This window comes from Myodes glareolus, chromosome 24, assembly GCF_982192425.1.
Source record: "Myodes glareolus chromosome 24, mMyoGla1.1, whole genome shotgun sequence".
NCBI lineage: Eukaryota > Metazoa > Chordata > Mammalia > Rodentia > Cricetidae > Myodes > Myodes glareolus.
This window is the reverse complement of record NC_142049.1, coordinates 49374273-49401970: the sequence shown is the minus strand read 5'-3', so window position 1 is coordinate 49401970 and position 27698 is coordinate 49374273. Positions and strand designations below refer to the sequence as shown.

The following is a 27698-nucleotide window of genomic DNA, read 5'->3' as shown; positions in this document are numbered from 1 at the left end:
GCAGTACCGTGCTATTTCCGTTCGGAGCAGGGAGGCAGGGGGCGTTGCCCTAGAGACAGGCGGCGTTCGATGACACACTCTGGAACCGCCCCCTTCACGACAGAGGCTAACGCTAATTGGATGGGCAGTCTTCTCCCCGACAGGAGGGCGGGACGTAAGAAGAGGCTGGGGAACGCGCCGGAGGAGGCGGAACTTCGAGCAAAGAAGACCAATGGGTGAGGAGATTGAGCTCCGCAAGGCTATGCGGATTCGCCGGACGATTTATACTTCCGCCCTCGAAGGGGCGGTTGTGAGGGGATGGGCAGAGGGCGACGACCTATAGAGAAGGAAGGAGAAAGAGGAGCTGTCAGTCAGCTGAGCTGCGATAGGTGGAGCGTTGCCTGCAATTCCCTGCTGCAGAGAGGGGCTGGGCGAGGCGATGGACCATGAGATGTCCACTACGCAGGCGCCCCCTTCTTCCCGGCCTCTCTCTGCATCTGCATTCCGGACTGTTTCAGTCTCTGTCTGGGCACCAAGCTCTTCCCGCTTCCTTCCCTAAAAACACCACCTGGAGCCCGGCGTTGGTGGCGCATGCCTTTAATTCCAGCACTCGGAAGGCAGAGGCAGGTGAATCTCTGTGAGTTCGAGGCCAGCCAGAGTTCAAGCCACACAGAGAAACCCTGTCTCGAAAAACCAGAAAAAAATAAATAAATCACCTGGAAATTGACTTTCCTGGAAACCTATCATCCATGAGAGAAGGGACTGCCCCTAAAGGTTCGTCCCATTAAACACTGAGGTCCAGAGAGGCTTGCCCAAGACTACACAGCTCAGAGGAAGAAAACTATGGAATTACTATTTTAGTTTTTAAACATTTTTAAATATAGGTTGCTCTTTTTTTTTCTCCCTGAACCCTAGTGCCTAAGAGAGTCTGCATTAAGTGGTTATAAAGTAAAAATTGCTTCCTCCATCAGTTCTGGAAGTCACCCAGGCAAAAACCAGTTACCACCACAGCTGAGGATTGATTGCAAGAAAGGAAAGTTGCCAGATCGCCAATGCCCGGGCTGTTGAGAATTTTGTGGCGAAGGGAATTGGAAGGGTCCATTTCTGTTATTGCCAGGACAAAACGCCACCCCAGACAGGCTTTTCTAATCTCCAACAAGCCCAGAATGGGTCTAAAAGATAAGTCCTGTGACCTAGGAAGGGGCAACGCCCAGTCCTGGGTGACAAGCAATTCTCTGAGTTCAAAGTTAGCTTGATCAGCGTAGAGAGTTCCAGGACTACCAAGGTTACAAAGAGAGTCCCTGTCTCAAAAAAAAAAAAAAAAAAAAAAAAGTCCCTGCCTAGAATCCCCCGCAGTGAGGGGCTGGGAGTATGTTTTAGTGGTAAAGCACTTGCCTAATACACCAAATGCTGGGCTCAATCTCCAGTATTGTCCAAAAAAAGAACAATTCAGAATGTCTGTTTTGTGGAGAGCTTCTAAATACTAAAGGCACTTAAGGACACAGGTAAGCAGTGGAGATTGAATTAATCCTCCAAGGAAGTATGTGAGGAATGAACATAAAGTGTCCCAAGAATATCCAAAACCTGCCCCTAGTTAACTAGTAGAATATCGCTTCTGATTCTCTGCTCAGGCAGCCTGGTAGGGACAGTGGAGTGACTGAGTTCTGGGTATAAAGAAAGGCCTTCCTGATTCCAGGGCCCCTCCAGGGTAGACGGGAGCACACATCTGCAGAGACACAGTCACTGTGTACACCAGGTGGGCCTGGAATCACAGAGATCCACCCACCTCTGCCTCCTGAGTGCCACCTCTCCCAGCTCCCAGCTTTCTGAGGCCCAGCAGGTGTCAGGGGAAGGAGCTGGTCAGCTTTCTACCAAACCCAGCAGTGCCACCTATCGGAAGCACAGCTTAGAGTCAGCGTTGAGAAACCAGGCGCTTTCTTCAATAGAAGAAATGAATGATGCCTGATCCCTGGAATGTTGAAGTGATGTCGTCAAAACCCCTGTGGTGCTGTGCTACCCTCTTAGGAGCCATCCTTCACCTGAGTCCCCTACCCCCAGTATCCTGGGCTTTCTCTCTCAGTGAACAGAACACATCCCTATGAAATAGGCCCCATGTACTTTGCATTCTCCACCAGTAGAATCTATTCTTACAATTATCCTTATCAGCTCAGGCCCTAGCCAGTAGAACCCTTTATTGGGGGAGGAGTCGAGACAGGGTTTCCTCTGTACAGCCCTGGCTGTCCTGGAACTCACTCTGTAGACCAGGCTGGCCTTGAACTCAGAAGTCCTCCTCCTCTGCCTCCTTAGTGCTGGGATTAAAAGGGTGCACAACCACCACCCTGCTTAAAGTTCATTCTTCTTTTTTTCTTTTGCCTTTTTTTTTTTTTTTTTTGGTTCTTCTTTTGGTTTTATTTTGTTTTTGTTTTTCAAGACAGGGTTTCTCCGTGTCTGTAATGGAACGCGATTTGTAGACCAGGCTGCCCTCAAACTCAGAGATCCGTTGCCTCTGCCTCCAGAGTGCTGGGATTAAAGGTGTGTGCCACCATATCCAGGCAGAATTCATTCTTATTGTAAAGATGACAGGTTTTTGCTACTTTGCAAAGGAATTTCGGTGTAGCTTAATCGTGAAATCAGTCTCTGGATGGCCTGAGTCAGCACCTGAAAATGTGGTACTGTGTTGAGATTTTGTAAATGCAAATTTCTGTCCCACCCAATCCCATAGTCATTTAGTCCCCCCCCCAAAAAAACCCACAGAGGCTTATATTAATTATAAACTGTTCGGTCTACTAGCTCAGGCTTATTATTAACTAGACCTTACAACTTAAACCCATAATTCTTGTCTATGTTTAGCCACGTGGTTGGTACTTTTTACCAGTAAGGTATTCTTATCTTGCTTCCTCTGCATCTGGTTGGTGACTGCGTGTCTGCTTTTTCTCTTCCCAGAATTCTTCTAGTCTTGTTGCCCCACCTATACTTTCTGCCTGGGTACTGGCCAATCAACGTTTTATTAAACCAGTATGAGTGACAACTCTTTACAGTGTACAAAAGCATTTCCCACAGCAAGTTTTATTCTTCACCCCTCACAGGTCATCTCTCTCCTGGCCATGAAGACTGGGGTGGGCGGTCCCTGACAGTCATCCTCAGAACTGGCCTATGTGCCTGTCGCAAGGATTCATTGTCACCCATGAGTGACAGTAGGGATGTCCACTGGAAGTAGAATGGGAGGGACTCATGTAATTTCTATGTATACCTGCCAAATTTTCAACAAAATAACAAGAAACAGGTGGAATTAACTCTTTTGGTAATACGGTGTCCCTAGGAACAATGAGGTCCTGTCCCAGCCATTGGAAATCCTTTGTGAAGGCATTAGGATACTGTACCATCCCAGAGCAGCCACTCTACACACTGGTTGACCCCTCCAGATGGTGGCGTTGTGGGAAACAGCCAGAGAGGCTCTCAGGCCTAGGAAATGATCTAAATCAAAATTCCAAGTACAGCTAGTTGTGGTAGGACTGGCCCATCTCAGCTGCTCGGGAAACAGGCAAAAGAATCACCATGAGTTTGATTCCATCTTCAATCGTGTAATAAGACCTTGTCTCAAAACAAACTGGCCAGCAAGATGGCTTAGCAGGTAGTCAGGTGCTTGTTGACAAAGGCAATCTCCTGTGGTTGACCCCCGGAACCTACGTGGTACAAGAAGAGAAACGAGTTTCCACTAGGTGTTCTCTGGCATCCACACCATGGACTGGTGTGCACACATAATCGATATATTTTAAGTGACTTATCTTCATTTTTATTTTATATGTGTCAGTGTCTTGACTACACGTATGCCTCTGTGTGAGTGTTGGATTCCCTGGAACTGAAGTTACAGTTGTGACCTGCCATGTGGGTGCTGGGAATTGAACCCAGGTAGTCTGGAAGAGCACCCAGTGCTCTCAACTGCTAAGCCATCTTTTAGACCCATAAATAAAAAATTTAAAACCCAGAAAAGACTAGGCATGATGGCACACACCTTTAAACTCAGCACTTTGGAGACAAAGACAGGCATATCTTTGTGAATTTGAGGCCAGCCAGGATTACATAATGGGAGTCTGTCTTAAAAAAAAAAATCAAGCAAACAGGCTGGAGAGATGGCTCAGTGGTTAAGAGCACTGACTGCTCATCCAGGGGCCACAACCGTCTAGAATTCCAGTCCTAGAGGCTGTCACCCTTACACAGACATGCATGTAGTCCTAGAGGCTGACACCCTTACACAGACATGCATGTAGTCCTAGGGGCTGACACCCTTACACAGACATGCATGTAGTCCTAGGGGCTGACACCCTTACACAGACATGCTTTTGTCCTAGGGGCTGACACCCTTACACAGACATGCATGCAGGCAAAGCACCAATGCACATAAACCAAACAAAACAAGGGGTCTGGGGAGCGAGCAGTGAAAAGCACTGGCTGCTCTTCCAGACGACTGGGGCTCAATTTCCAGCACCGACATGGCAGCTCACAGCTGTCCGTATAACTCCAGTTCCAGGGGATCTGATCCTCACACATTCTCACACAGAAACACATGCACATGAGACACCAGTACACACAAAATTTTTTTAAAAAATCAAGCATACAGCTGGGGAGATGGTTCAGTCATTAGGAGTACTGGCTAGTTTTCCAGATGACCCGGGTTTGAGTTCCAGCTAACAACAGTCTGCAACTCCAGTCCCAGGGTATCTGACACCTTCTGGCCTCTCTAGGCACTAGGCACACATGCTATGCACAGATACACATTCAGGAAAAACACCCATACACATAAGTGAGTTAATTAAAAAACTAGATGTAGGGTCTGAAGAGATGGCTCAGTGGTTAAGAGCACTGACTGCTCTTCCAGAGGACCTGAGTTCAATTCCCAGTACCCACATGATGGCTTACAACCATCTATAATAAGATCTGATGCCCTCTTCTGGCCTGCAGGCATATGTGCAGACAGAATACTGTGTACAAAAATAAATAAATCTTTAAAAAACAAACAAAAACAATTAGATCATCCTCACAAGGACCCTCCTCACACTTTATCTCACCGTGAGTACTCAAATAGTATCATCCCTAAATCTTTGTACTGGTTGGCTTCAAACTTTGTAGCTGAGTTTGACCCTAAACTCATGATCTTGCTGCCTCCAGTTCCCCAGTGCTGAGGTGGAACCCAGTGCTTCGTGAGAGTGCCTGAGCAGGTATTCTAACTGTGGAGCCACAGTGCTGGTCTTCCTGAGACATCTTACCAGTTTGTCGGCTTGCTTTCTTCCTTCCTTCCTTCCTTTCTTTCTTTCTTTCTTTCTTTATCTTGGTTTTTTGAGACAGAATTTTTCTGTGTAACAACCCTGGCTGTCTTGCACCCTGTAGACCAGTGAGGTCGACCTCGAACTTAAAGAGATACATCTGCCTCTGCCTCTGGAGTGCTGGGATTAAAGGCAAGTGCCACCACTGCCCAGCTTGGGTTCTTTTTTGACAGGTAAAATTCACACACAGTATGAAGCCTAAATCCCCTAAAACACAGGCTGAGGAGTTGTGGCATACGCCATGACTTCTCTTGACTCTCCTGTGACACGTCCAGTGCTGGCATCTTTTTCTCTGGGTTTTCTCTTCCCAACTCTGCCTCCCAGACCACCACAGAACACCAAGTCTTCCAGGGAAGGCCTTGGAAATGATCCTGTTATGTCTCTCAGATCTCAGGCAAGGCATGAAGCAGTATAGGACCTGAGACTGGGTCCCAGAGCTGAGTGCAGGGTTTCCAGCCCACTGTGTGCTCTGGACCCGAATGAGGGGGCTTTAGAACCAGAACTCGACCTGGAAGAGTCCACTGAGGTTTTCAGGGTCACCCTGAGCCAACACCTGTTCTCCCTCGTGCCCCTCCCTCCCTGTGACCCTGTGGTTAGGCCCTTTGTGACCTAGGCCAGGAGCTAGGGGGACCCTAAGCGCCGGGAGGGTGGGGGGCGGGCACAGTAGATGGTGAGTCTCCCCCTGGGAGCAGGCCCCCCGCGCCATGGCAAGCGTGGTGGTGAAGACAATCTGGCAGTCCAAAGAGATCCATGAGGCGGGGGACCCACCTGCGGGGGTCGAGAGCTGCGCCCAGCTGGTGCCCGAGGCTCCTGGGGGAGTGACCAGCCCTACCAAGGGGATCACGAAGAAAAAGAAGGCCGTGTCCTTCCATGGGTGGGTTTCCTGCACCCTGTTGGTCATAGGCCTACTGCCCAACGCTGCCTACAGCAAAGCATGGTTGCTGGAGGGAAAGGAGGGGCAAGGAAGAGGGACAGGAAGGCAGTGGAGCATCAGGAGGAGAGGGCGAAGTGATGGAAGAAGAACACAGGCAGTGGGGACTGAGCAGGAAGTGAAAGCGGGCTGCGGGGGGAACGGTAGCTGAAAGAAGCAGGGGGTCCGGTGGCTTCAGTGGGGGCAGGTGCAGTGTTGAGGACATAAGCCCCGCTCCTCCCTCTGGCACCCCATCCCCACCATCTCCTGGGTCACCTGCAGGGTGGAGCCCCGGATGTCCCACTGGTGCCTGAACCTCAAGCGGTCCTCAGCCTGCACCAACGTGTCCTTGCTCAACCTGACCGCTATGGAGCCCGACTCGTCAGGCACAGACTCAACCACTGAGGACAGTGGTCCACTGGCACTGCCAGGGCCACCTGCTTCCCCTACAACACCCTGGGCTCCCGAGGACCCTGACATCACAGAACTTCTGGTGAGCAGCTCACGTGGGGAGGGCCAGGGTCTACTCAATGAAGGTAGGGAGATCCAAGCATGGAGCTGATCTGGTTTTGAGTGAGAAGCTCTAGTCAGCGGGGGCAGAAGACAGGCCTCAATGACAGTGTCAGGAAGAGACTTCTGGGAGGAAGGTGGAGCTCAGGCAGGCATGGGTCTCATCCTAAGCAACATAGAGAATGTACTGGCCATACTCCCAGTCCCTCACTGGGGGATTCTAGGCAGGGGCTCTACCACTGAGCCACATACCCCAGCCCCTCACTGGGGGATTCTAGGCAGGGCTCTACCACTAATTCACATCCCAGCCCCTCACTGGGGGATTCTAGGCAGGGACTCTACCACTGATCTACACCCCAGCCCCTCACTGGGAATTCTAGGTAGGGGCTCTACCACTGAACCACACCCCAGTCCCTCACTGGGGGATTCTAGGCAGGGGCTCTACCACTAATCCACACCCCAGCCCCTCACTGGATGATTCTAGGCAGGTGCTCTACCACCGAGCCACACCCCAGCCCCTCACTGAGGGACTCTAGGCAGGGCTCTACCGCTGAGCCATACCTGAGCTCTTTTACTTTTGAGACAGGTCTTAGTCCTTAGTCCAGTCTGGCCAACCTGCAGTCCTTCCAAGTAGCTGGGATGACAGGCCTGAGCCCACGCTCCCAGCTTCCAGGAGACATTCCCCTGAAAGTCAAAGATGAGATGTCAGGAGTAGGGTCAGGGACACAAGGCCAAGCTGTCACCCTCAGCAGCTTGAGCCTTTACTTTTGTTGTTGAATTTGTGTTTGAGACAGCGTCTTACTATGTAGCCCAATTTGATCTGGAACGCTCTATGTAGACCAGGCTAGCCTCAGACTTACAGCATCCTCCTGCCACTGCCACTTGCTGGAATTAAAGGCACGCAGCACCACCCCCAGATGGAGGCCTTAGCTTCACCTCGCAGGGACCTGCACTGGCTTATAAACCAGAGCTAGAGATTTCGTGAAAGATGTTTTAATACAGACTTGAAACAGGTCAGTTAGGAGAGGCACTCAGTGGGAAACAGGACCCACTCAAGGGTGACGTCTTACCAAGGAAGAGGCCGGGATGCGTGTGAGCATCAGCCTTATGCTCCACTGGGTGGCTCTCCTTACAGCTCCAAAAGTTTGTGTAGAAAGTGGAGGTCAGAGGGGCTGGAGAGATGGCTCAGTGGTTAAGAGCATTGCCTGCTCTTCCAAAGGTCCTGAGTTCAATTCCCAGCAACCACATGGAGGCTCACAACCATCTGTAATGAGGTCTGGTGCCCTCTTCTGGTCTACAGCATACACACAGACAGAATATTGTATACATAATAAATAAATAAATATTTAAAGAAAAAAAAAAAGAAAGTGGAGGTCAGAGGATAACTTGGAGGAGTGGGTTCTCTCCTGACACCAAGCGGAACCAAAGACAGAACTCAGGTCCTCCGGCTTGGCGGTAGTGCCTTTCCCTACCGAGCCAGCTCACTGCCCTTTACTCGTTTGGATAACCGAGCTTATAGACTGGTTCTGGTGGGGACTTGGATGAGTCCTTAACCTATAAGGAAAAAGAAAAAACAAACAAAAACCCAGAAAGCCACTAAGGTTGTACATGGGCTTCTGGTGAGAAAAACTAGAGGCTTTCGGCTAGGAAAAGAGAGAGGCCTAGGCAGTTAACTGTGGTGATTGTTTGGTTGGCTTTTGGTTTTTTGAGACAGGGCTTCCTCTGTGTATACCTGACTGTCCTGGGATTCACTCTGTAGACTAGACTGGCCTTGAACTCATGGAGATCTGCTTGCCTCTGCCTCCTGACTGTTGGGATTGTTGAGGGCCACCAACACCCAGCCTGTGCTAGAATATTTTTTAAAAGGGATTTATTTTTATTTTATGTGTATGAGTGTCCTTCCCACCTGTATGTAAGAGCACTGTATATGTGTTTGGTGCTCAAGGAAGCCAGAGGAGGGTGTCAGATCCCCTGAAACTGGAGTTCCAGCTGATTTTGAACTGCTATGTGGATTCTGGGAACTGAACCTGGGTTTGCTGCAAAAGCAGCCAATACTCTTAACTGCTGAGCCTTTTTTCCAGCTTCTTTCAAAAAAAATTTTAGTTTTTATGTGCGATGGAAAACGTGTGCTTCAGCACATATGAGAAGACAACCTAGTGACACCTCCCTCAATTGAGAGGTCTAGGGATCAGACTTTGGTCATCTGACTTGGCAGCAAATGCCTTCACCCAATAAGCCATTTCGTCGTGCTGTGGAATATTTGTTTAACTATGGAAAGGTGTGTTGCTGTTTCACCTTGCCTGCCTAAGGTACCTGATTGTCTAATAAAAAGCTGAATGGCCAATAGCGAGGGAGGAGGTCTAGGCAGGACTTCTGAGCAGGGAGAGTAAAAAAAATAGGAGAATTTAGGCTTGGCGGAAGAAAAAAAAAGAGATGGCACTGATGGTGGAGAGATCGGACGCTTAAAAGAAATCCCACACTAGCTCAGAACTGAGAGATAGATATTTATTTAGGGGTAAAACTTACAAATCAGGATTCTCTGCTTTATTGGTGGATGGAGATGGGATCCAAACAATCCGAACAAGCAAACAGGAATCAGGGAGGAGGAGAGAAGGGGCCAGACGCATCCTGGTAAATAACCTATGAGGCCACGCCCCAGTAGGCAGGTAATTACTAGCTGTAAACCTTCCTGCAGCACCTTTTCCTTTTGTTTAAATAAGAGAGTTCTAAAATTAATACAAAATTATATACAATAAGAACAAATATCCTATTCTAACTAGCTTAAGTCTTGTATAATAAATGACTTGGCCAAGTCATGAGAGGAAAGACTAGACACTTGTCTAGTCTTCAACCCCATCTAAGATCTGAGAAGGGAAATAATGTTACCTGCGTGAGTAGGAAGAACAATAAAACAAATTCCAAAACATGCAACAAATCACAGAGACAACTGGCTACCTGGACAATCACCCAAAGTCACATTTGCAACGTTGAAGCAACCAACTTTGGCTAAGGCCTAGAATAACTGACAGACTATTTTCAAAGGCAAGAAATTTTTCAAAACTGTCTTACCCTGTCTTGGCAAGATTTGACAGTCCTGCTTATCCATTTCTGGATACTATGTATTTTGTCAGTGGTTGAGGTATGGGTAGTTCCTTGCCCAAAGGCCAGTTTTGCCAAGAAGAAAACAAGCTCCAAGTGGAGCATCTTCAGTGCTCAACATTCTCTCAGGAATAGATCGGTGCTGCCAGGAGCTATTGTGTCTCACTTCAACAGAACTCTGAGTTATCTAAATGCCATTCTCTACAGATCTTTGAAGAGGTTAAAGATTATCTATCTATACAGAATATGACCTCTATGTATCTAAAGAAGCTGATCAATCTAACTATGACAAATATAGATGACTATTGATCTATAATTCTTAATACCTGTATAACTTAAAGACTAAGACAATAAACAACTGTGCAATAAATAAGGATAATGACTTCCAAATGTAAACAATGTATAAGTATCTAGATCAGAGGTAGAAATGTACATTGCAATATGGTATATATATATATATCAATACATAAAAGATGTTTTAAATAGAGATAGAAGCATGCATGCATGCAATATTCAATATAATTTAACTTTGTATAGATATACAAGAATCTATACCAATGTAATTGTCTATAAATAATAACTCACAAACCAATCTATTATTCCATCCAATTTTCCCTTTTTTTAATATTTATTTATTTATTATGTATACAATATTCTGTCTGTGTGTATGCCTGAAGGCAGAAGAGGGCACCACACCTCATTACAGATGGTTGTGAGACACCATGTGGTTGCTGGGATTTGAACTCAGGACCTTTGGAAGAGCAGGCAATGCTCTTAACCACTGAGCTATCTCTCCAGCCCCAATTTTCCCTTTTTTTATTGATATGTATTGAGCTCTACATTTTTCTCTGCTTCCCTCCTTGCTTCTCCCCTCCCACCTTCAATCCTCCCCCAAGGTCCCCATGCTCCCAATTTACTCAGGAGATCTTGTCTTTTTCTACTTTCTACTTTCCATGTAGATTCGATCTATATAAGTCTCTCTTAGTGTCCTCATTGTTGTCTAAGTTCTCTGGGATTGTGGTTTGTAGGCTGGCTTTCTTTGCTTTATGTTTAAAAACCACCTATGAGTGAGTACATGTGATAATTGTCTTTCTGTGTCTGAGCTACCTCACTCAAAATAATGTTTTCTAGTTTCATCCATTTTCCTGCAAAACTCAAGCTGTCGTTATTTTGTTCTGCTGTGTAGTACTCCATTGTGTAAATGTACCACATTTTCCTCATCCATTCTGAACAAGTGTCAATGCTGTGGTGGACATATTTTAATTTCCCAAATTCTGCAAAGTGGAACACATCCATCTGCCAGATTTCATTCCTTTGAGTACCTTTTGGGTTGGTCCCTGCAGGTAGTGGTGTTTGGTTATATAAAGAGCAAGTAGGGCATCTCTTTATAATCTCCTTAGCTTGTTGCCATGTAATAGAAAACTCTTTCTTTAAACCTTTGCTACTGATGTGATTTTTTTTATGAAATTCTGAGGCCTGCAACATGCTTCTAACCAATAATTGATCAATTTTGGCATGACTTTGTGCTAGAGGACCTGGCAGACCTGTGTGGGATCAGATGTGTGTTATGTACATAGGACAAAGCCTATTCCTGATTATGTCTTGCACCTGGATAAACAATGAAGTCAATTCTGTATCATCTTGTATAAATCCAGCAGTTTCAATATGCAAGACAACTCTTTCCGCATATTGTGAGTCAGTAACTATATTAAAAGGTTCTTTAAAATCCCTTAGCACCATAAGAATGGCATATAATTCTGCCTTCTGGACAGATTTATAAGGACTTTGTTCCACCTTACTCAATTCATCTGATTTGTAAACTGCCTTCTCTTATTATTTGCATCAGTATAAAATGTATGGGCTCCAGTTATTGGAGCATCACGTACAATTTGAGGAAGAATCCAAGAAATTCTTTTTATAAGCTTAAGTCTATCACTTTTGGGATAGTTGCTATTAATTTCTCCCAAAAAAATTAGCACAAGCCCTTTGCCATGGTTCATTGTCTTCCCATAACTTTTTTATTTTATCAGTAGTGAAAGGCACTATAATTTCTGCTGGGTCTATACCTGCTTGTTGACAAAGTCTCAATTTGCCTTTTATAATTAATTAAGAGACTTTTTCTACATAACTTAATTTTTTACTTGGTTCATGTGGTAAAAAGATCCATTCTAAAATAATATCTTCCCTCTGCATTAAAATTCCCATAGGAGAAATTCTGGAAGGCAATATGACTAGACTACAACTAACATTTGGATCTACCCTGTCCACATGTGCCTCCTGTAATTTTTCCTCAACCATTGTCAGTTCCTTTTCTGCTTCATCTGTTAATTCTCTGGGACTATTCAAGTCTTTATCACCATCAAGGTTTTGTTTAAATGAATTATTAGATTAGGTGTTATCCCAACAGCCGGTCATAGACTGGAAATGTTTCCTAACAATCTTTGAAAATCATCAAGAATCCGTAACCAAAAAAAAAAAAAAAAAAAAGGAGTCCATGGGCTGGAGAGATGGTTCAGTGGTTAAGAGCACTGGCTGCTCTTCCAGAGGTCCTGAGTTCAATTCCCAGCAACCACATGATGGCTCACAACCATCTGTAATGAGATCTGGTGCTCTCTGGCGTGCGGGCATACACGGAGGCAGAATGTTGTATACATAATAAATAAATCTTAAAAAAAAGAGTCCATAAGCAGTCTCTCCTAATTTGTGCCTTTTGTGTCCTAATTTTTTGCAAACCTATTTTATAACCTAGATAATTGACAAAATCCTCTCTCTGTATTTTTTCAGGAGCAATCTGCAATCCCCATTTAGGTAAAACTATCTTTACTTCTTTAAACATTCTTTCTAAAGTATCTATGCTTGAATCTGATAGCAAAATGTCATCCATGTAATGGTTGATTATAGACTTAGGAAATTGCCTATGTATTATTTCCAATGGCTGACTTAACAAAATATTGGCACAATGTGGGACTATTGAGCATCCCTGTAGTAGGATAGTCCATTGATATCTCCTAGTAGACTGAGAATTATAAGTAGGCACTGTGAATTCAAATTTTTCTCTATCCTTTTCTTGTAGAGGTATAGTGAAGAAACAATCTTTCAAATCAATAACTATAAGAGGCCATCTTTTCGGTAATAAAGAAGGCAGAGGAATTACAGATTGTAGAGGGCCCATAGGTTGAATTACCTTGTTGACAGCCTTTAGATCTGTCACCATTTTCCATTTACCAGATTTCTTTTTTACAATAAACATAGGAGAATTCCAAGGGCTAGTTGACTCCTCAATATGTCAAGCATCTAATTGCTCCTGTACCAATCGTTCTAAAGCCTGCAATTTATCTTCAGCTAGAGGCCATTGCTTAACCCATATTGGCTTCTCAGTTAGCCATTTTAAAGGTAGGGCTGTTGGTACCTCTAAAGGTTTGTTAGTTGCTTTATGTTCTTGGACAGCCTGAATGGCTGGTGACCTTTGTGCATAGTACCTTATTACATCCTTCCCAGAATTATGAGTTCCTGGGACTACAGGAATGTTAATCTGGGTATTCCATTGCTTTAGCAGGTCACCGCCCCATAAATTTATTGCAATATCAGCTACATATGGCCTCAGCTTTCCTCTTTGACCTTCTGGCCCAAAACCCATCTCTTGCTTTGTTTAACTTGAGATATGGTTCCAATTCCTAGTAATTGAACATCTCCCTCCTGAAGAGGCCAATTTGGATGTCATGATTCTGGGGTGATGTCACTTACACTTCTGTGTCTATCAAGCCAACATTCACAATTCTATTTATATGCACTCTCAGTTTTGATCTTTGATCATTTATAGAAGTTTATCAGAATATATGCTTCTTATTTCCTATTTGAATTTCTGACTTATTCTCCAAATTTGAGCCTTCATTTAGAACATTATGGTCTTGTGCAGAAGGTTCTGTATTTTTTAAATTTTCCTGGTGTGACATGTCCTCCATGGTTACTGGGAACTACTGAGCCACTTTTGGCTTGGGGACCTGTGATTGGCCCCTCAAGGAGTTTCCCGATGGTATTGGGTTCCCTTGACTGTCTGTTGTTGATCCTCATTCATTGGTCCAATGTTGTCCTTTACCATACCTCCTACATATACCTGAAGGCTTGAGGTCTCCTATTTTTGCCATTCCCAGATGAAATATTATTCCTAGAAATTCCTTGCCTGCAATCCCTTTTCAGATGTCTTATTTTACCACAATTAAAACATTTGGCAGTTTGATGTCTCCTCATTGCTTTGGAAATCGCTTCTCCTACCTAAGATTCATCATTACAGTCAAATGTCTCAACATTCATTGTATGCAGAATTCATTCATCTATAGGTGCTGATCTAGACCTTAAAGGCCTAATTATCTTTTTGCTGCTCTTCCAGAGGTTCTGAGTTCAATTCCCAGCAACCATCTGGTGGCTCACAACCATTGATGATGAGATCTGGAACCCTCTTCTGGCCAGGCATACATGCAGGCAGAACACTAAATACATAATAAATAAATAAATTTTAATAAAAGAGTTGAATGACTCAATAGCAAGAAGGAGCAAGAATAGTCAGGTGTTGTAGGAGGCTGCTTGTGTGTTCCCAGCTGCCCAGACTCTTGAAATAACCACACAGAAACTATATTAATTAATTAAGTCACTGCTTGGCCCATTAGCTCTATCTTCTTATTGACTAAATCTTACATCTTAATTTACTCATTTCTATTAATCTGTGTATCGCCACAAGGCTGTGACTCTTACCAGATAGTTCCTGCATCTATCTCTGGCAGAGCTACATGGCTTCTCCTGACTCTGCCTTCTTTCTCCCAGCATTCAATTTAGTTTTCCCCACCTAGCTTTGTTCTGTTAAGCCACTGGTCAAAACAGATTCTTTATTAACCAATGGTATTCATAGCATACAGAGGAGAATCCCACATCACCTCCCCTTTTCTGTTTAAATAACTTTAACATAGTAAAATTACATATAACAAGACAGGTGTCAAGAATTAGTTACAACATTTATATCTACTATATTTTTATAATAACTAAAAAAACTATAATTATAACGAAATATTCTTCAACTCTGTCAAAGACTCCAGAAGGATATAATATTACTTAAGTTAACAGGAAGTACAGTGCAAGTAACTTCCAAAACTCTAGAATTGACAGAAACATCTCACTGCCTGGACAGTCACCCAAAGTTCTTCTGTACATTGGGACATCCATCTTCAGCCCACAGGCCCATAGTATCTAGGAGACTTTCCCACGAAGCAAGAAATTTCAAAGATAGTTCCACCTATATTGGCAGTTTGTCAGTCACTTTTTTCTGCGTCCTGCAGAATGTCTAGCAGACTCTTTCATGAAGCAGGAACCCCGAAAGATCATCTCACCTTTAGGCAAGTTCACAGTCATTCTTCCGTGGGTCCTGCATGTCCAGTTTATACAGCATAACTTCAAGCAGTCCAGGCAAGAGCAGTTTACTGCCCAAATGGCTACCAAACTCCATAAGGAGCCTCTTCAGTGCCCATCTTCCTCTTGAATTCATTGGAGCTGCCAGGAACAGATGTATCTCACTGCCATGACAAGTCCTAAGTTCTTAAATATTTTAAATGCCATATTCTATAGTATTAGAAAGATTTGAAGAATGCCTATCCATCTGAAATACATCTCTGTACACCTAGAAAATCTAACTAACATGATTACATCTTGACTATTATAGATGATTATCTATTAACCTATATTTCTTAAGTATACATTACATTTTTTAAGTAATTTTATTAAATTATAAAAGTTTCCATTTACGCCCCTCTATACATTACATTTTTAACTGAGCTGCACAAACACAAAACCTTAATCAAGAGCAAAAATATACATATAACAAACAACCTTAAATTTATATCAATTAACCAAGATCCATACCAATGCAAATCTCTATAGCATATCCCTCTTTAAAGGTAAACAAACATTTATAAACCATATTTAGGAATTTAGGCATAGTTCTCTCCAAACTGCTTTCTGCTTTTTGTTGGGCAAAGTAATCTTTGGGGGTGTTCATGGCAACCTTTTGGGGGCTCTTAGTCCATCAAACCACATTAGTCTGGAAGAAATCCACAGGTTCTCATCCTCTGTGGAAACTAAAGAAAAATCTCTTTTCCAAAGCAACATATCCTGAGACCCAAATTTTGAAGCCAAGATATCTTTAAAGTATATATGCTGGTTTAGTTTAATAGTCTAGACAATGAAATATATCTCTGTGCTTAGCTCATTCACAGTCAAAAAATTAAAAAAAAACAAAATAGTATACATAATCTAGATTCTCTGTGTATTTTCCACCTTTACATGGCTTGTTTTTCTTACTCTATTACATTTTCTGCAAATTTACTCTGTCTCTTTAAAGACTTTGCTTTATTTTTTTTAAACAATTTACCCCTTTTTTTTGTTTTTGTTTTTCAAGACAGGATTTTTCTGTAGCTTTAGAGCCTGTCCTGGAATTAACTCTTGTAGACTAGGCTGGCCTTGAATTCACAGAGATCCAACTGCCTCTGCCTCCCTGTGCTGGGATTCAAGCCTGCGCCGCCACCACCAGGCTTCAATTTACCTCCTTTTATAACTCTCTATACTCTTTTTTCTCTCTCCCATGTTTACATACATTTATCCAACACTGTGACCCATTTAGAGGTCTTTTTTCTTTTTTTTTTTTTTTTTTTTTTTTTCTTTTTTTTTTTAAATATTTATTTATTTTATTATTATGTATACAACATTCTGTCTGTCTGTATGTCTGCAGGCCAGAAGAGGGCACCAGACCTCATTACAGATGGTTGTGAGCCACCATGTGGTTGCTGGGAATTGAACTCAGGACCTTTGGAAGAGCAGGCAATGCTCTTAACCACTGAGCCATCTCTCCAGCCCCTAGAGGTCTTTTTTCATCTGAATTTATTTTTATTGTACATCTGTAATCCTTTTATGACCAGAATCATTTCTTAAAATGTTAAACGGCTTGTCTAGTACTAAGGCTGATTTTCCTTTTGGCTCTGCCCATTCTGACGTGGCAGAGGCCTATTCGCTGCCTCTGAGAGCCAAGCACACTGTCCCAGTTCTTGGTGCAGCCAGTCTATGTTGCGCCACAACGCAAATCCCACTCAGGTGCTCAGCCTCCTGAAAGAGCCAGAGTTAGTGCTGCCAGCATGGCCCAGACAGCTGCTGTTTGGAAACCACACTTTTTTTCTGCTACGGCTGAATCAAGAAAACCTCTCTTAAAGGAGCTGCAGCATGCTGCCAACAAGCAGAGCCCATCTGAAAATAATAATGTGACTAACCCTTGATTTTTAGTGTCTAGAATTCCTTTCAAAGCCCTCTTGAGTTTTAAGTGGATTTTAGTTGGCCACGTTGACACCAATTAGTTGTAGAATGACACTTGCTTGTTCCCAGCTACCCAGACTTTCAAAATAACCACACAGAAACTGTATTAATTAATTAAAACATTGCTTGGCCCGTTAGCTCTAGCTTCTTATTGACTAACTCTTACATCTTAATTTAAACCATTTCTATTTATCTGTTTAACATGAGGGGCCGGCTTGTTGGGGTTTCTGTCCTGCCCAGTACCCCACAGCTGGCGAGTTCCAGAGAAAATCACACAGAGATCTCTATAAGTTATACAACTGATTGGCCCATTAGCTCAGGCTACTTATTAGCTCTTGTAGCTTATATTAACCCATTATTCTTATCTACATTAGCCACACGGCTCGGTACCTTTCACAGCTGGGCAGGTTACATCTTGTTTCTCAGTGGTCTGGGCAGGAATGGTGGAGGGAGCTTCCTGCTTCCCAGAATACTCCTGTTCTCTTTGCTCCGTCTCTACTTTCTGTCTGGTTTACCTGCCTATACTTCCTGCCTGGCCAGTCAGCGTTTATTCAAAATAAACAGATTGACAGAATACAGACAATTCTCCCGCACCAAATCTGTGAATTGTCAGTGGCTTACTTACTGGGTAAAGTTCTTGCATCTGTCTCCAGCGGGGCTACATGACTTCTCCTGACTCTGCCTTCTTTCTCCCAGCATTCAGTTTAGTTTTTCCCACCTAGCTCTGTTCTGCTAAGCCACTGGCTGAAACAGATTCTTTATTAACCAATGAAATTTACAGCATACTGAGGGGAATCCCACATCAGGAGGGGTTAGCTGGCAGAGTATAAATAGGAGGAATCTTGGAGGAGAGAGAATTAGGAGAACAGGAGGAGGAGGACATCAGGGACCCAACACCCGGCCAGCTACAGAGTAAGGAGGAGAATAAGATATACAGAATTAAGAAAGATAAAGGCCCAGAGGCAAAAGGTAGTCAGGATAATTTAAGATAAGAAAAGCTGGCAAGGGGGCTGGAGAGATGGCTCAGAGGTTAAGAGCACTCACTTGCTGCTCTTCCAAAGGTCCTGAGTTCAATTCCCAGCAACCACATGGTGGCTTACAACCATCTGTAATGGGGTCTGATGCCCTCTTCTGGACTGTAGGCATACAGACAGAGTAGTGTATACATAATAAATAAATAAAAAAAAGAAAAGCTGGCAAGAAACAAGCCATGCTAAGGCTGGGCGTTCATAACAGACTAAGCCTCCATGTGTGATTTATTTGGGAACTGGGTGGTGCCCCCCCAAAAAAAAACAAAGAATAAAACACTGCACTGCAGTCATCTGATGGGAGGAAGCATTGGGCTTACGGCTATGTTCATCTGGTGGTTTGACTAGGGTTGGAAGATGCCCTACCAAGACATTGTACCCTGTGGGTACCTCACTCCTTTCTGACCTTTGGCTAGAGACCTAGGCTCCCCTCCCGATCACATGGCCTTCTTCTCCATACGTAAATGTTGTTGACGTAGCAGCCAGCATTCCCCAGAGCATCACCTCCCAAGTGCTGTGTGCCACCATACCTGACCCAGTGTATCCTCAGTTTCTAGAGGGCTGGAGAGTGCCTCAGAGTGTTTCTGGTTTGTTAGTCTTCTTATGGAAGTGTGAAATTTTAGAATTCATCCTCTGCCATTTTGCTGATAATCTTTGGTTTTGTTTATTTAATATTTATTTATTTTTCAGACAGGGTTTCTCTATGTAACTGTTCTGACTGTCCTGGAACTCTCTCTCCAGAACAGGCTGACTTCGAACTCAGAGATACACCTGCCTCCTGAGAACTGGGATTAAAGGTGTAAGCCATCCCTGCCCAGTTGAGACTGTCTTCAAAGTGGAGACATCTGGGCACAGTGCTCTTGCCAGTTATCCCAATAAATAGGAAGCTGAGGCAGGGACATCTCTAGGACAGCCAGAGCTACATAGTTAGACCCTGTCTCAAAAAATGAAACAAACAAAAAAATGAAGCATGTTGACTAGATAGAGGTGCTGAGGGGGCTGAAGACGCACACTTGGGAAACAGATCTCAGTATCTATGTGATGATCCAAGATGTTGTTGATTTTACTCCGGAGAGTGAAGAGAGAGAAAGGAAGAGGGCTTTTATGGATACATATTTGTGGCTGGAACCCAGGATCTTATGCATGCTGGGCAAGTACTCTACCACTGAGTCATGCCCCAGCCTTTCACTGGGGGGTTCTAGCAGAGGCTCTACCATTGAGTCACACCCCAGCCCCTCACTGGAGGATCCTAGGCAGGAGCTCTACCACTGAGTTATACCCCACCCCCAACAGGAGATTCAGGCATTTGCCCTGAGGTTTGAACTGTCTTCCCGTTGTCCCTTTCCTAGAGCACGGTCAAGAGCATCAGTCTGCCTCTGCCTTTCCCACACAAGGAAACTAAGTCCAAGGGTCAATCCTTTACCCAAAGCCACACACCCTTCCAGAGCCAAACCAAGCTGTTTTCTGGTACTGGACTACACATGTCTCCCACTCTTTTCCAGAGTGGGGTCAACAGTGGATTGGTGCGTGCCAAAGACTCCATCACCAGCTTGAAGGAAAAGACTACGAGGGTTAATCAGCACATTCAGACCCTGCAGGTGTGAGGCTTGAGAATCCCTGTGCCCCACCCCACCCCTGCACCCCTGCGCGTGACCTCTTCCTCCAGTACTACGTTCCCCATAGTGCATGCCCAGCCCCGAGGAGGATAAGCCCCTACTCCCCCTATAAGCTTCCCCCACTGCCTCCCTTCCATGGTCCAGAGCGAGTGCTCTGTGCTCAGTGAGAATCTGGAAAGGCGGCGGCAGGAGGCGGAAGAGCTGGAGGGTTACTGCAGTCAGCTGAAGGTGAGCTGCTGTGGGAGGGTTGGGCTGGGGGGTGTGGCTCGGCCGGTAGAGCGCCACTAAGCTGAATGTGGGAGAACACACCTATGAACTGCGTTCGGAGGCTGGGCTCTAGGGCTCAGGTCAAGACTCTTTTCAGCTACTTGGAGGCCAGGGGTAAGTGAGAGCCTCTCGTGGCTCTTTTGGTTTTCATGGGCACTGCATGCATGTTGGACACATACATATGCACATACATACATGAAGACAAAACATGCATACACATAAGAACATAAGAATTTTTTTGTTTTTCTTCTTTTTCTTCTTGTTTTTGAGACAGGGTTTTTCTGTGTAACCCTAGCTGTCCTGGAACTCACTCTGTAGACCAGGCTGGCCTCGAACTCGGAGATTCACCTGCCTCTGCTTCCAGAGTGCTGGGATTAAAGACATACACCACCATTGCCCGGCTCAAGAAATATTTTTTTTTTAAAAAATCTTTTAAATCTTAAAATTTAAGACAAAAGGAGCGCAGGAGTAGTGGGATGGTGGAAGTGTTAGCACAGAATGGGAAGGGTTAGTACAGGGCGGTATGGCTAGTGAAGAAACCTGGCTGGGAAGGAGTTGCATCCCACACGGGGCAGGTGCTATGCAAACAGCGAGGCTGAAGGTGGGGGGCAGAACCGGAATGGGAAGGTAGGGCCCCCGCCCTGATGTCCTGACCCAGGAGAACTGCCGCAAGGTGACCCGCTCAGTGGAAGACGCTGAAATCAAAACCAATGTCCTGAAGCAGAACTCTGCCTTGCTGGAGGTAAGAGGGCCTGTGAGGCGGGGGTCCCAAGCTAGTGAAAAGTTTGGTGGAGCCTAGGGATGGGGGTTAGTGGAGCTGGGAGGGCAGGGACAGGAGTGGAGAGCGTCCAGAGCTGCCCGGAGCTCAGGAGGGTTGGACCTGATTGGAGGTGGACTGGAGGACCCACAGGAGGAGCCAAAAGGGTTGGTGGGAGGGACCAGAGTGGAGCCTCAGGAAGTTAAGACATATAAGCGTGGAGCTCGAAGCGCCTGGTGGGTGGGATCTTAGGATGAAGACCTGCCAGCTTACTACCCAATAAAACGCCGAGAAAGCCTGTCGTGGTCTCTAAGGGCTGATTTTTGACAGGTAGAGCAGGAGATGGGGGTAGGCTGGTTGCTGTCTTAGAAACAGCTAAAGGGGTTTAGAGTAAACTACGGCATCTCCCTAATAACAGCAATGAGACCCGTTAGACGGCAAGCATGCTTCCCAGTTTCCTCTTCCCACACTACTTTGCAGTCTCGCGGATCCCTGGGGTGCAGGTGACTAAGGGTGACAAGGTGCCGGACACCCTGACTCATTGTCCTCCCCTGCCCAGGAGAAGCTAAGATACCTCCAGCAGCAACTGCAGGATGAGACGCCGCGGAGGCAAGAGGCCGAGTTGCAGGAGCTGGAGCAAAAGCTGGAGGCCGGCCTCTCCCGGCACGGCCTGAGGTCTGCCGCTCCCAATCGGGGCTGCTCCGGCCCGCCCGGCAGCCCTGAGGAACCCCCGCGGCCGAGAGGCCTGACCTCTAGTAGCTGGGGCCTGGCACTCCGGGCAGCGGAGGGAAATTCGCTGACAGAGCAGCAGTTGCAGAAGGTGTCCACCGGCCTGGAGGAGCTGAGGTGGGCTGGGACTGAAGGAGGTGGGTGGACCAGGCCTCAGGTTAAACAAAGGGCGGGACCTCCGTGGAGCGTGGAGGCTGGGGTTTGGAAGAGAGCGGGATGGACGACGTGGATCGAAGGGGTTGCGGTAGGTGAGGGAGGATTGGAAAAGCTTGATATGGGAGGGACTTGGAGGCTGAAGTGGGTGGGGCTTAGAGGAGCTAGTGGGGACAGCAGCAGAACCTAGAAGAGGATTTGGGTGGTGGCATCAGTGATACAGGGCTAACCTAGCACACACTTAGAAAAGAAAAAGACGGGGCAGAGTGACGTACACCTTTAGTCCCAGCACTGGGAGGAAGAGGCTGGAGGATCTATGTGAGTTCCATGCCAGCCTGGTCTACATAGAGCGTTCAGTACAACCAGGACTGCAGAGAGAGACCATGTCTCAAAAAGAATAAAAAAGCCAGGTGGTTGTGACACATGCTTTTAGTCCCAGCACTTGGGAGGCAGAGCAGGTGGATCTCTATGATTGCAAGGCCAGCCTGTTTTACAAAGCAAGTTCTAGAACAAACTAGGGCTAGTCAGAGAAACCCTGTCCAAAGAAAAGAAAAAAGAAAACGAAAAAGAAAGAAAAGGAAGATAGGAAGGAAGGAAGGAAGCAAGCAAGCAGAAAATAATTGGGTGACCTGTTTGGGGTGAAGTCAGTGGGGGCATGCCTGATCAAATCTATACCCACCTTTTCTCCCGCTCTGATCCCCGCAGGAGGGAGGTGTCCTCACTGGCAGCCCGGTGGCATCAGGAGGAGGGAGCGGTGCAGGAAGCCCTGCGGTTGCTGGGTGGCCTGGGTGGCCGGCTGGATGTCTTTCTGGGCCAGTGGGAACGGGCACAGCGGGAACAGGCACAGTCTGCACGGGGCTTGCAGGAGCTGCGAGGACGGGCAGATGAGCTGTGCACTATGTAAGGGCTCAGCAGGTGCTGGAGGGGACCTGGGGTCCATGGGAAAGTGGGACCAACCTCAGGGTAGATCCTTGAGGAAAAAGGATTGACCAATCTGCTGGGGCTAAGTGACCATACCAAGAGGTAGAACCTGCCTAGAATCCCCAGTGAGGGTTTGGAAGTGTGGCTCAGTGGTAGAGCCCCTGCCTAAAATTCCCCTGCTATGGATTAAGGGCGTGGCTTTGGGGTAGAGTCCCTGCTTGTGATCCACCAGTAAGGAATGAGAGCATGATTCAGCAGTAGTGCATTTGCCCAGCAGAAGCCCTAGCTCCCATTCTCAGTGGAGATGGAGAGCCCCACTCCATCATCAGATGGAGAGAGGAGAGGACAGGCAAGTCTATAGTACTGAAAGGTGGAGATGGAGAGCCCCACTCCATCATCAGATGGAGAGGGGAGAAGACAGGCAAGTCTATAGTACTGAAAGGCGGCCTCTCGGGATCCGGGCTAATATTGGACATTGCAAGCTACCCACATTGCTTGCTCTCCTGTCTCAGGGTGGAGAGGTCAGCAGCGTCTATGGCTTCACTGAGGAGCGAACTGGAGATTCTGGGACCAGTGAAACCGATTCTGGAGGAACTGGGGCGACAACTTCAGAACTCCCGAAGGGGAGCTGACCATGTCTTGAACCTGGATCGGTCTACCCAAGGCCTCTGTGCCCGCTGTGCCAGGTACGGGGAGGGGTAAAGCCGACCCTGTGGGTCACATTGCCATTGTGAGATGTATCTCTGTGGGTTGCAGAGTGAGAATTCTGTTGCATTGTGGGAACAACTTTCTACCCTTCCCACATGGTAAGAATTGGCTTGTGGAAAGCGAAAATCGTGTGTACTGATAGAGACGCTGTAGAGACGCTGTGTACTTCCGGCACATTGTGGGAAGGTTAGCATGTTATGAGGGTGGGCTCTCAGTGACCTGCAACATAACACCAGGGACATGGAGAGAGAGCTCAGTCAGGAAAGTGTTTGCCTTGCAAGCAGCTGGGAGAATCCCTGTACCAGCCAGTCGAGCTGAATCGAGGAACTCCAAGGTCAGAGACCCTGTCTTTAAAAATAAGGCAGAAAACAAGCAAATAAATAAGGTTGAGAGCTAGCGGGTAGTTAAGAACACTGGCTGCTCTTAATTGAGTTCAATTCCCAGCACCCATATGGTAGGTCACAACCGTCTGTAATTGTAGTCCCGTGGAATCTGACGCCCTCTTCTGATGTGCAAACTTATGCATGCCTTTATCCCAGCACTTGGACTCAAGAGACAGGTGGACTGCAGTGTATATGAGACCAGCCCTGTATACATAGCAAATTCCAGGCCAACCAGGGCTACACAGATAGATTCTTTTTTCTTTTTCTTTTTTTTTTTTTTTTTTTTTTGAGTTTTCGAGACAGGGTTTCTCTGTAGCTTTGGAGCCTGTCCTGGAACTAGCTCTTGGAGACCAGGCTGGCCTCGAACTCACAAAGATCCGCCTGCCTCTGCCTCCCGAGTGCTGGGATTAAAGGCATACGCCACCACTGCCTGGCTGATAGATTCTATTTTTATTTTATTTTTTAAATATTTATTTATTATGTATACAATATTCTGTCTGTGTGTATGCCCACAGGCCAGAAGAGGACACCAGACCCCATTACAGATGGTTGTGAGCCACCATGTGGTTGCTGGGATTTGAACTCAGGACCTTTGGAAGAGCAGGCAATGCTCTTAACCTCTGAGCCATCTCTCCAGCCTGATAGATTCTATTTTTTAAAAAGAAAAGAAAACGGAAGTACAATGGGGTGAGAGAGGTGGTCGAAGGGCTGAAGTGTGCGCTCTGACAGCCACATCTCCGCCCCTGTGGAAGGGGGAAGGAGAACCCACCCATGCTGACTGACCTCCGCCCTCTGCACCCGCATGCCCACCCACCCACGCTGGCTGTCCTCCACCCTTCACACCAGCATGCCCACATTCTCTGGAGGGGCTGGAGAGATGGTCCAGGGGTTAAGAGCACTGGGTGCTCTTCCAGAGGACCCAGGTTCCATTCCCAGCTCTCACATGGTGGCTCTCAGCATCTCCAGTTCCAGGAGATGCAGCACCCTCTTCTGGCCCCTGTCTGTACACATGGGGCATGCAGGCACACAGACACAGAACTAAAATCTTAAAAGTAAGGGGCTGGGGCTGTTGAGATGGCTCAGAGGTTAAGAGCACTGACTGCTCTTCCAGAGGTCCTGAGTTCAATTCCCAGCAACCACATGGTGGCTCACAGCCATCTATAATGAGATCTGGCGCTCTCTTCTGGCATGCAAGCATACATGGAAGGAATGTTGTATACATAATAAATAAAAAAAAACGTAAGGGGCTGGAGAGATGACTCAGAAGATTAAGAGCCCACATTGCTTTCAGAAGACCCACAAAAGGACACTCAAAATCACCCTGTAACTATCTGTAGAAATCCAGTTCCACTGGCCTCTCCTGGCACATACGCATACCTACAGATGCATATAAAATATGCACATAAAATAATAAAATAAAGGTGGAGATTGGTTGAGGAAGACACTCACTGACTTTTGACCCCCCACGCATGCACACACGAAGTGAGACCTCCATGTGCTGTGGAGATCAGGAAGTGGGTTTCCAGTCACGCGTAACTGTGCTGCCGATGTCTGGCTGGTTACGCAAGGTGCTTTAAGAAGCAAGACCAGACTTGGTGGTTTATGACTCTTTGTTGTTTTTTCAAGACAGGGTTTCTCTGGTGACCAGGCTGGCCTCAAGCAGAGATCCGCCTGCCTCTGCCTCCCAAGTACTGGGCTTAAAGGCAAGAACCACCAGTCAAGAAGTGGCAGCACATGTCTTTAATCCCAGCACTCAGGAGGTAGAGGCAGGCAGATCTGTGAGTTCGAGGCTAGATGGGTCTATATCATGAGTTCCAGGATAGCCAACGCTAAGTAAAAAAGACCTTGTCTCAACAAACAAAAAAGAAAAGGAGATGATGGAGCCTAACCAGGGCATCACCCATCTGCTGACTCTCACTCCACAGCCAGGGGCAGCAGTTGTCCACAGAGTCCCTGCGGCAGCTTCTGGAACGTGCGCTGACCCCGCTGGTAGATGAGGTGAAGCAAAAAGGCCTGGCTCCTGCTTGCCCCAGCTGCCAGAGGCTACACAAGAAGATTCTGGTACCAGAAACCATGGGTTGCCATGACCCAAGTTACTTTTGTGTTTAGCAGGGTGTGGGCAGCCCTGCTCAGGAACCCTGCTGGCCTCTGTGCAGGCAGGTCAGAGTTTGGTGGCTGCTGAGTTACAGCCCAGTCATTCTGCAGCCCACGGTGACAGACTCTGCCCGAAGCAATACTAATGCACGGGGCTGGGACATCATGTGGAGCAGATTCCACTTTGTAGCTCTGAATCATGGACCTGATTTTCTGTAGCCCTTCAGGGAGGTCACTGGACACAGAGGGACCCATTTCCACAAGTCACAGCCTTCTAGCTGTCAGAGCTTGAGGCCTGGTGCATTGTGGGACATAGAGAGCGAGTGCGTATTGGCCTGTGGGATATACATTAGAGAGAGTAGTTATAGGGATGCATGAGGTCGTGGCCTGACACATCATAGATACAGAGGTCAGTGCATGATGGGATGCTGGCCTAAGGGATGACGGGATGTGAATTGTAATGAGAGCTGCAGCCCTAATCCACCGAAGGTCACAGGGTGTGGTGAACTGTGGGAATGGAGCGCTATAATGGTAGGGACCATTCTTGTAACAGAGGGACTTAAGAATTATGGGATGTGGAAGGGCACCATGCAGTCCGGGATACGCACAGTATGGGACAGTTCCTAGGCATTAGGGGCACAGTACTTGAGTGTTGACTCAGCTTGCTGAGACACAGGCCAGTGCATTGAGAACATCCAGGACACTCACGGGCGTCCCGTGAGATGCAGTTGGGGAGACAGGCGAATTGTGGGATACCAGGGTTGTCCCCAAGCTCAAGGCCTGATGGGTTACTTTGGGTGGTGTGTGGGCTCCATGGGACCCTACCCCTTACCCTCCGCGACCCAGCTCCCCCTCCACCCCCAGCCCAGTCCAGCAAGCCCAGCGGCGCCTACACTCCTCTCCCCAGGAGCTGGAGCACCAGGCCTTGGCCAAACAAGTCAGGGCAGAGGCCCTGAGCTTCACCCTTCGGCTGGCCCAAGACGAAGCCGTTCGGGCCAAGAACCTACTGCTGACGGACAAGATGAAGCCGGAGTGAGGACTGAGGCGGAGGGCATGGGAGGAGGGTGAGGCCACCTGCCCTAGCCCCCAGCTGGGCCTTCCCAGGGCTGACCCCCGCTGACTGTCACTGCAGGGAGAAGGTGGCCACTTTGGACTATATGCATTTGAAGATGTGCTCTCTCCACGACCAGCTCAACCACCTGCCACTTGAGGGGTCCACAGGGGCAGTCGTGGGAGGAAGCACTGGAGGGGCTCCCCCTAAACGTGGGGGCCCAGGCTCTGAACAATAAATGGCTTCTCACGCTGGCATGAATCCTGATTCGGAGCTGGCATTGAAAAGTAGTCGTCAGGACCGCCATGGGATCTGGGACAGCCTAGTTATACAGTGACATCTTTTCTCAAAAACAAAATGAAAGGGGGCTGGAGAGATGGCTCAGTGGTTAAGAGCGTTGCCTGCTCTTCCAAAGGCCTGAGTTCAATTCCCAGCAACCACATGGTGGCTCACAGCCATCTGTAATGAAGTCTGGTGCCCCCTTCTGGCCTGCAGACATACACACAGACAGAATATACATAATAATAATAAATAAATATTTAAAAAATGGGAAGGGATACAGCTGGAAACATAGAGCACTTGCTGAGCTGGTTTGAAGTTCTGGGGTCATCCGGACCACCCAGGTTCAGGTGCGCATCGGTCAACACTAGACTACACAGGAAATACCAAGACAGCCTATTAACCTGAGACCCTGTCTCAAAGAATAAAGCAGGGGCTGGAGAGAAGGCTCAGTGCTTAAGAGCAGTTACTGCTCCTGCAAAGAACCTGAGTTCATGTCCAAGCTTCCACTTGGTGGCTCACAACTATCTGTAACTCCAGTTCCGG

At 46.7% G+C, this 27698-nt stretch overlaps 1 protein-coding gene across 11 annotated transcripts; it reads left to right on the top strand.

Moving 5' to 3' along the window:
* The first annotated feature begins 20 nt into the window (after positions 1-20).
* Tsks (testis specific serine kinase substrate) lies at positions 21-27134 on the top strand. 11 transcript variants are annotated; one of them, XM_085682858.2, is made up of 11 exons: positions 21-215; positions 6493-6703; positions 19697-19792; positions 19955-20038; positions 20736-20819; positions 21394-21680; positions 22422-22616; positions 23150-23323; positions 25654-25789; positions 26687-26886; positions 26955-27134. In XM_085682858.2, the coding sequence occupies exons 1-11, from the start codon at positions 70-72 to the stop codon at positions 27109-27111; spliced, it is 1770 nt and encodes a 589-aa protein (XP_085538984.2). In that variant the 5' UTR covers positions 21-69; the 3' UTR covers positions 27112-27134. The 11 variants fall into 11 exon arrangements, with proteins under 11 accessions (XP_085538984.2, XP_085538975.2, XP_085538977.2 ...); XM_085682849.2 differs by having other exon boundaries at positions 25-215; positions 20709-20819; positions 26730-26854; XM_085682851.2 differs by having other exon boundaries at positions 26-215; positions 20709-20819; positions 26687-26854.
* The last annotated feature ends 564 nt before the right edge of the window (positions 27135-27698 follow it).